Source organism: Microcaecilia unicolor, chromosome 2, assembly GCF_901765095.1.
Source record: "Microcaecilia unicolor chromosome 2, aMicUni1.1, whole genome shotgun sequence".
NCBI classification, from domain to species: domain Eukaryota; kingdom Metazoa; phylum Chordata; class Amphibia; order Gymnophiona; family Siphonopidae; genus Microcaecilia; species Microcaecilia unicolor.
In genome coordinates this window covers 239,853,081-239,863,222 of record NC_044032.1, presented here as the reverse complement: position 1 = coordinate 239,863,222, position 10,142 = coordinate 239,853,081, and the positions used below count along the sequence as shown (strand labels likewise).

Here is a 10,142-nt window from a genome sequence, read left to right as displayed (position 1 = left end):
GGCTCCTCCTACATCCCAATGGCTTGATTTTGTGCATTTTTCACTTGGACTTTTTTTTTTTTTTTCAAAAATGGACCAAAAAGATAAATGCACAGAGCACAAAAACATTTAGCAAACAGCTATTTAAAAAAAAAAAAGATAAATGTTTTTCTGTTTTGAAAATGGCTATATTCCCCACTTGAACTTTGGATGTTTTTAGCAAAATGTCCAAAGTTGGACTTAGATGTCATATCGAAAATGCCCCTCCACATGTCATCACTGGTAATATATTGAAACCCTCTGCTCAGTGTGCAGCGGTGGCTAAGAGAGCAAATAGAATGGAAAACAAAAATGAGAATGTTATAATGCCTTTGTATCGCTCCATGGTGCGACTGCACCTCAAATACTGTGTGCTGTTCTGGTCACCACATCTATGAGATAAAGAAACTTGGAACAGAAAGATGTATATACAGTGGTGGAAATAAGTATTTGATCCCTTGCTGATTTTGTAAGTTTGCCCACTGACAAAGACATGAGCAGCTCATAATTGAAGGGTAGGTTATTGGTAACAGTGAGAGATAGCACATCACAAATTAAATCCGGAAAATCACATTGTGGAAAGTATATAAATTTATTTGCATTCTGCAGAGGGAAATAAGTATTTGATCCCCCACCAACCAGTAAGAGATCTGGCCCCTACAGACCAGGTAGATGCTCCAAATCAACTCGTTACCTGCATGACAGACAGCTGTCGGCAATGGTCACCTGTATGAAAGACACCTGTCCACAGACTCAGTGAATCAGTCAGACTCTAACCTCTACAAAATGGCCAAGAGCAAGGAGCTGTCTAAGGATGTCAGGGACAAGATCATACACCTGCACAAGGCTGGAATGGGCTACAAAACCATCAGTAAGACGCTGGGCGAGAAGGAGACAACTGTTGGTGCCATAGTAAGAAAATGGAAGAAGTACAAAATGACTGTCAATCGACAAAGATCTGGGGCTCCACGCAAAATCTCACCTCGTGGGGTATCCTTGATCATGAGGAAGGTTAGAAATCAGCCTACAACTACAAGGGGGGAACTTGTCAATGATCTCAAGGCAGCTGGGACCACTGTCACCACGAAAACCATTGGTAACACATTACGACATAACGGATTGCAATCCTGCAGTGCCCGCAAGGTCCCCCTGCTCCGGAAGGCACATGTGACGGCCCGTCTGAAGTTTGCCAGTGAACACCTGGATGATGCCGAGAGTGATTGGGAGAAGGTGCTGTGGTCAGATGAGACAAAAATTGAGCTCTTTGGCATGAACTCAACTCGCCGTGTTTGGAGGAAGAGAAATGCTGCCTATGACCCAAAGAACACCGTCCCCACTGTCAAGCATGGAGGTGGAAATGTTATGTTTTGGGGGTGTTTCTCTGCTAAGGGCACAGGACTACTTCACCGCATCAATGGGAGAATGGATGGGGCCATGTACCGTACAATTCTGAGTGACAACCTCCTTCCCTCCGCCAGGGCCTTAAAAATGGGTCGTGGCTGGGTCTTCCAGCACGACAATGACCCAAAACATACAGCCAAGGCAACAAAGGAGTGGCTCAGGAAGAAGCACATTAGGGTCATGGAGTGGCCTAGCCAGTCACCAGACCTTAATCCCATTGAAAACTTATGGAGGGAGCTGAAGCTGCGAGTTGCCAAGCGACAGCCCAGAACTCTTAATGATTTAGAGATGATCTGCAAAGAGGAGTGGACCAAAATTCCTCCTGACATGTGTGCAAACCTCATCATCAACTACAGAAGACGTCTGACCGCTGTGCTTGCCAACAAGGGTTTTGCCACCAAGTATTAGGTCTTGTTTGCCAGAGGGATTAAATACTTATTTCCCTCTGCAGAATGCAAATAAATTCATATACTTTCCACAATGTGATTTTCCGGATTTAATTTGTGATGTCCTATCTCTCACTGTTACCAATAACCTACCCTTCAATTATGGGCTGCTCATGTCTTTGTCAGTGGGCAAACTTACAAAATCAGCAAGGGATCAAATACTTATTTCCACCACTGTAAATATCTTGGAGTGGAAGAAGGAGCAACAATCAAGCGTAAATCACTGAGAGATAAGATTAGTAAAGACTATTATAAGAGACTACAACTTATATTGAAGACTGTATTAACATCACTGAATAAAATACAAGCCATTAATCAATTGGCAATTCCCTCACTTTCACACAGCTTTGGATTGTTGCTCCATGCCCATGAGGTCATTTATAAAAAAATCAATGTATGTCAAGGTTGTACATCCCTGAGGTGAAGGAATGGGTCTCACAGAAATAGATTATACCTATTGAGCTACTATCTTAGACCTATAGGCTTATTTCAGCATCATCAGATCCAAATACACAAAAGGTGTTGTAATATGAAAGTAAACATCCAGAATCCATTTTCATCATTAAACTTGGATGTATTCAAATGAGTAGAAGGAATGACTGAGAATCCACCTCTTCCATTTCTGAAGGATTTCTTTTAGCTCTAATAGCTTCCTTCATCTCACTTTTTAACCATGCCGGCTGACATTTGGTCTTCCTTCCTCTTTTTTTAATACAAGGAATATATTTGGTCTGAGCTTCCAGGACAGTATTTTTGAACACCATCCACACCTGATGCTACACTTACCCAGTCAATATCAAGGTAATTGATCACACATTGGAAAGTTTGTTAGCCTCCTTAATTTCTGATAAGATTTCTACATCTGTCTGTTCAACCTAGCCAGGTGGACGGTTTTACACTCCTATCACTATCCTTTTCCCCTTTACACATGGAATTTTAATCCATAGGGATTCTAAGATATGTTCTGTTTCCTGCAGAAATTTCAATCTATTTGATTCAAGTCCCTCTTAAACATACAATGCTACCCCTCCACCAATTCGATCCTCCAAACTACTGCACTACCCAACCTACCTCCACCCTCCAAAATTAGCCCAACTCCCCCTACCCCAAAAGGTCCCACCGATAACAACCCCATGCCCCCAAAATACCTCCCATCCCATATCCCTTCCGCAACAATCCCAAATCTACTCAAACCCAAACCTACTCCACATCTAAAAGTATAACCCCCTACATTTAGTTATCCACCCCCCAACTGCCCATTCCCACCAACTCCACCCTTTGTAAGTAGGGTTACCATATGGCTCCAGAAAAAGGAGGACACATTGATCCAGCCTGGGTTTTGATGGACGTAAAACCCAGACTGGCTTAATCTGTCCTCCTTTTTCTGGAGCCATACGTTAACCCTACTTGTAAGTATCTTCCCACCCTACTCCATCTAGCCAATTCCAGCACCCCTAAAACTAACCCAACCCCGTGACAAACCTGACCTCCATTTCCCCCAGAACAAGCTTCTCTTCCTCCTCTAGGTCATACACAAAGGGACAAGTTACACAGCTGTAGCCTATCTAAACTGAAAAGAATGTCTGGCTTGTTTAAATAAGAAAAGCATGGCGTTGAAGCTGGATTCCCCTCCGGGGAATTTTTCTTCCTTTACTACTACTACTACTATTTAGCATTTCTAAGGCATAGGCAGCGCTGCACAAACTTAGAAGACAGACAGTCCCTGCTCAAAGAGCTTACAATCTAATAGACAAAAAAAAAAAAGTAAGCAAATCAAATCAATTAATGTGAACGGGAAGGAAGAGAGGAGGGTAGGTGGAGGCGAGTGGTTACAAGTGGTTACGAGTCAAAAGCTTCAGACAGCTTCAGATTTGGCACTCCCGTCCACTCCTGGTCTGCGCCCGTACACTAGACACGGGAATCCAGAATAGGGCAGGATGGAAAAGTGCTCAGCTTAAATCTCCCGCCCGGCTGGCCGCACTGTACGCTGCAGTGCGCAGACGCGGGGAGAAGCCGAGAGGCGGGAAGATGCGCCCGCCCGCCGCCCAGACAACTACCTCTCACGTGCTCAGGGCAACGTTCCGAGGAAAGTAACAACTTGTGTCCCCGCCCTCTCCCCATCCCCCCCAATGCTATAGGTTATGAATATTAAAAAAAAAACAAAAGTCGGGAATAAAATCATTGCCTCCAGGCAGCTTTTCCTCACTTTGCGGGCGGACAGTAGCTTGGGGGCAGCGACAGAAATCTGTCATTTCCAGCTCAAACCCCCCCCCCCCCCCCAACACCAATTCCAAACATACATTTTTTTTAAATATTTGTTTTGCTAGTACAGTACTGTTAAAGAGCGCACCACCCGCGCTTCCCCAGGAAGATGTCGAGCGAAGACTCGTTCCCGAAGCCCAAGGCTGGGGCGCTGGGGGCCGCCCTGGGGGGGAAGAAGTCCCCGCGTTTGCCCAAGTGCGCGCGATGCCGGAATCATGGCTACTGCTCACCCTTGAAGGGCCACAAACGCTTCTGTATGTGGCGGGACTGTCAGTGCAAAAAGTGCAGCCTGATCGCCGAGAGACAGCGCGTGATGGCCGCCCAGGTGAGACCCCCTCCCCCTCGGAAGTGAATGGCCCTTGTAAACCGAAAAGGCGCATTGATTGAACTTTCCAAATGATAGAACGAGACCCTGATCTCGGAGACAGGGGCACAGGCATAGTTAATATTTTAAATTGTTTGCGAAGTGTAAATGGCGCAATATGTTTAGTACATTGGCCCTTACGATCAGCCAACGTATTTGACATTTATTTTTTTAGCTCAATCCAGAGACAGTCGCTTCATGTGTTGGGGACCAGGTTTGCTGGCCTGCCTGACACAATTTGGATAGGATTCAAAGTTTTTGGCGAGAGAAAATAAAGAACTATGTATACATTAAAAAAAAATGGCAACAATCTACTGCGATCTGTCTATAAAACTAACCAAAGCAACAAAATCTAGCGGTTTAAGAAGAGAAAATTGAAAAATATTAGGGCTGCTGTGCTGGCTGCGTAGTGATGGCGTTATATGTAATCAGATGTTTATGCTTTGAAATTTTATTTTGTTGTTGTTTGACTAACTAGGTGTAGATTAGGAGATAGTGCTAAGTCCGTTTCAAAATATGAAATATATATATTTTTTTGTAAAGTGATCTGACGTTCTTAATAAAGGGCGGTATATAAAAAGTAATAAACAAAGATAAGGTAAACTTACCATGCAAGTGGATGGAGCTGAGAAAAGTAAAGATTTGGGGTTGTTTGGGGACTTCTGTACTCGTATTCGAGCTTGTTTGAAAACACACGAAAAAATTTGTTTCCTTCTACCTTACTATTGTGCTTTTATGTAACGACTCGATTTGTAAAAGTTTAGCTCAACAAGAAAAACATCACAACCATTTAACAAAGTTGGTAGGACAGTTACACTTTCTCAATAGCTGTTTTTTTTATTTTTTTTTTTTAATGCACAGCAGCAGTGCTTTCTCCCCGTCTTGTGTTTTTAGCAGGACATATTATGCTCGTTAAACGACTTCTCATATAGAGGTTTTCATGTTTTTCCAAACATGTTTAAGATGTCTATCTAAAGGATACTGAAACGCCCCATCCCCCCCCGGACAGCTTCAGTTGGAGGGGGAGGGGCTATTTGATTTTTATACTGCGCCCTCCTTTCTGCTTTTCTAATATTTCCAAGGAATGCAAATGATAGAATTTTCAAAACAAGCTTCATAAACTCTCATTCAGAAAAGTTTCTTAAAGCGGCAAGAAAGACCTATTTAGGGGGCTATTAAAGCAGCCCAGTACATGGTGCAGGTGCAGGTGCAGTTCACTTGCTCCTTTGCTAAATTTGTTTTTGATTTTGGATCTTTCTTATCTAAAGTGTTTCCCAAGTCGGGCCTACACAGTACCCTCTTGCTAGTCAGGTTTTCAGGTTATCCACAATGAATATGCATGAGATTGATTAACATACACTGTCTCCATTGTAAGCAAATTTCTTTTGTGCGTATTTATCGGGCCAATCTCTTTGTGGCTGTCTGGTTTGAAAAAGCTAACGAGATGGTGGAGTAGAAGAAGTCAGGTGTCAAAGTAGACGGTGGGGGATGGGGGAGTGTCTGGCAGCCAGACTCTGGCTCTTTCCCTGTCGGCAGATGATGATGATGACGACCGCCCGATGGCACCAGTGAAACCTAAGAAAAAAATAATGATGACGATGTTGAGGATAAGAAGCAGCAGCCTGTTGTTGGGGAGGGACAGCCGTAATGGAAGATGGGCCAAAGAGAACACGCCATCCACCTTGCCCCCTTCTCTTTTTTTTGGTTGAAAATAGCAATATATATACACGCACACTTTAAAGGCTCGCCACGTTTCCAGTGTCACTGCGAAGTGACAGTTGTTTTTTGTTAGTTTTGCATTGCGTGTTTTCTTTTTCAGACTTGTTTTACCAGTAGCCACGGACCAGCATTTGAATGCATACATTCACACAAATATAAATGCTTGATTTTTTTTTAATAGATGCATACTTCTTAAGTTTTTTATTATTTCTGCATCCATTCCGGCCTGTACTGAAGTGAGAGCATACCGTTATTGTACAGGGTTTTGATGGAGGGATATAGTTAATTGATTGCATGGGAAAACAAATTTTGAGAGCAATCTGCTACCCCTCCCCGATAAGGGGGATTTTGCAGTTAGCAGGAGCGGAGAGATGCACCTACTCCCGTCAATGGCCTAGTCTGTTCCAAAATGTTACAACTGACGCTGTTCACCAAACTTGCTGCTAACGACTTTTTGCAGGCTAGATATATTTACATTTTTTCAGTAAGCAGAACATGCAGTTGTTGCATTTATAATGCAATTGCAAACTATTCCTCGTTTTATTGGGGGGGGGGGGGGGGGGGCCGGGGAGGATCTGACTTTGCAACTGAAAACAAAGTGGTGGGAAAGTTACTGGAAACTACTTATGCAAAGGAGATGGATATAGCTCGAATCCAGTACAATGAAGGGTCCAAGCCACCATAGCATGGTTGTTGCATTCTTCCCTTTTAGATGACAAGTATGGTGCGTATTTTAATGCATTACTTGGAAACATTACAGATAAGGAAAGTTTTCTCAGAACTATGCAGCCTATGAAAGTTCAGCTCACTGACAGTGCATAGTTTTTAGCTGAAGTTTTGCAAAATGAAATTAACCTGTTAATGCAGTGCAGTCTTGCATTCTACAGCAGTCTTTCAGTAATTTCTGCTTGTTGGTACGACTTCCCACAGGCAAAACTGATGCAATGAAAAATGAACTTCTGAAATATTTCAAGTAAACTAACTTCAAATGCACTGAATGATGTAACCCGTTTGTGAGATCACACTGCATCAAATACAAGGCATGCTGAAAAATATCCTTCATAGCTAAGAAGATCTGCAGCAGAAATAGCCTGAAAGCCTGCAAGGGTTTTAGAGCAAAATGTACAAATTACAGGCAATGTTAGTTTTGCAAGGATTTTGTGACATTTTTTAAACATAGATTTCACTTAGAATAGTGGAAATCATTTTCATTGAAATTTAAACTAAAAATGTATTTATGCAAATTTAAGAATGATTATACAGAATAACATGTATCTGAAAATAGACACCAAGGGGTCCTGTTACTAAGGTGTGGCAAAAAGTGGCCACAACACGTCCTTCCGTGGGTTTTTCCTGTGCACTAAGGCTATTTTTACTGCAGTTATAAAATGGTCAATCTATTTTTTGTATTAATGAGCATGCACTAATGTTGCCACTAGTGTGTGGCCGTTAAAAAAAATTACTCCGTGGCATATGAGCCCTTACTGCCTCCAATTTTGTAGGCAGTTAGCCAGGGGTGCTCAGTATCGGTCAGACTCACAGATCATCTGCAAGGCTTCGTTCTGTGAGTCTGACGTCCTGCAAGTACAACGTGCAGGACGTGAGAAACAGAAGGCATAGGAAGCCTTTTGCGAGGAGGACCTCGGCCGGCGGGGGGTTGGGGTCCCATGCCAGCAAAGGTAGGCGGGTTGGTGGCAGGGGGGGGAGGGGTCGAGCGGGTCGTCAGCAGGGGGTCCAGGGCCCAATCTACAGGGGCCCAGGCCCCCCAAAGAATCCACGTAGCTACGCCACTGAACCAGAGTAACAACAAATGGAATCAAATGACCAGGGAAAGTACAACAATGTGTTAACAGATCACCTTCACTGGTGAGAACAAGAGACCCTCACCTGCCTGTAGATCTTTCAGCAGTAAATTTCTTCACCTGCTCAGAATTAAATAAATTATATATATATATATATATATATATATATATATATATATATATATATATATATATATATATATATATATAGTGGATCCCTTCAAATTTAATCATACATTTTGCAGGGATGTGTTTGTTGATTTGACATGTATTATTTTTATTTAATATGCATATTGGAATTCTGCCTAGAACCACAGTTGATTGGTGGGATAGAAATGTTCTAAATGAATAAATAAAAATTGCTCCCCTCCCATTGCTGTGGGTTGCTCCTGAAAGCCCCAAAATGCGCTCTTCTTACTTCAAGTTCTTTTGCAAAAATCTGGATAAACCCTTACTTTTGCACCGTAAAATACTCCTCCTGATTATAGAAGAAAATACACATTACCCAGTTCCATAACTCCTATTTGTACATTTAGAACTGTAAGTAGTATTCCCCCCCCCCCAGGAATATTAGGACATGAAAATTAATCTCCAAGTTTCTACTGAACATTACCAGAACCATGAATTGCCTCCTTTTGCTTTCAGATTTTTCATTTTGCAACAGCACATTTTCAGTCTCCATCCCTTTTTCGTTGATATTTTCATGTTGAAAATATATGTGAAGACTTTTTTTTTTAACTTACAGAGTTGTTAAATTTGCACTGTCCTTTTAAATGTGTAAAGGCAGCTTTGTTCAACTCTTTGCCCAAGACTTACATATAGTTAACATGTTTGCTACAGCAAAATTGCCCTGAAATATCCCCTTTTAGAAAACAGTATTATTAGTAAGTACAGTGTATTGAACCTCCTTAAAAAGTGAAAAACATTAAAAAGTTAATTTGTGCAATTTTGAAAGAAAAGTATACATTCTGACTAGGGAAAACAAATTTGGCACAAACACTTGTGGAAAAATGTGCATGACCTTAAAGATGTAGGGAAAAAGCACTTGCAGGGCCTCACCAACTTTTCAAATCAAATCAAACATCATTATCAAATCTTATATACCGCTAAAATTCCCTTTTCAGGGTTCAATGTAATTTACATCTTAAGTGGAATTGACATAGACTGATTAGAGTATATAAAAGTAATAAAGGTACATCATGAATAGTCTTGTAGATGAAAAAGGATACAATGGTAATAATGGTTTGTTATATAACAGTTTTCGGAAAGAGAAAAGATTTTAACCTGTTCCATAAACTGAAGTAGCTTTTATCTGACCTAATAGTGGTTAGGGTGGTGGTCTTTGGTCCTGGGGAACTGAGGAACTGAGTTCGATTCCCACTTCAGGCACAGGCAGCTCCTTGTGACTCAGGGCAAGTCACTTAACCCTCCATTGCCCCAGGTACAAATAAGTACCTGTATACAATATGTAAGCCGCATTGAGCCTGCCATGAGTGGGAAAGCGCGGGGTACAAATGTAACAAAAATAAAAAAATAATAATAGCAGTAACACCAAATGGATTCCTTTCTAAAACAGTGGCGCTGACGTCAATTGTTCTTTCAGTCTCTTAGACTGAACCAAACATAATGATGAGACATTAATCAACAGATGTGAAGCCATGAATTTGGAAAACGAGACAAGCAACTTCAAACCTGATTCAGAATGATTGAGGGTGCTAAACCGAACATAAATTACTCCTCTCTAGAAATAGACAAGGAGTTTGGGGGTGCTGAACCACCCACAGAGCTAGCTCCTATGTGTACTGGAGCCCTTAATTCTAGCTCCAGAGCTAAATGGTTGGTGCTGAGCTGTGGGAAATGCTCCAGGGACCCACAGAGGAGCAGTTGAAGAGAAAATGGAAGCTTCTACTAACCCCAGCAAGCACAAGGCAGTGGCAGAGATGTAACAGTACAGCAAGGTGCATTTTTGCTTCTAATGCATGTTTAGTGTTTTCTTCTAGGGAGAAGGAGAGAAATTGTAAATAATTTATGTCAACACTTTTCAGGAGCATTAGCATGAGTGGCAATCAGTGTGCATAATGTGCTCAGTACCTTTCTAGTGTAAGGTACATTTAAAAGCAGCCAGAAGCA

The 10,142-nt window shown here is 41.9% G+C and overlaps 1 protein-coding gene across 1 annotated transcript in view; it reads left to right on the top strand.

Annotated features, from left to right (window-relative positions):
* Positions 1-4,236: 4,236 nt before the first annotated feature.
* The window catches only part of DMRT1 (doublesex and mab-3 related transcription factor 1), a 327,363-nt gene continuing 321,457 nt past the window's right edge, over positions 4,237-10,142 (top strand). Inside the window, exon 1 of the mRNA XM_030192377.1 lies at positions 4,237-4,452. Within this exon, the coding sequence (XP_030048237.1) occupies positions 4,237-4,452 (216 nt within the window). The remainder of the gene's footprint in view (positions 4,453-10,142) is intronic.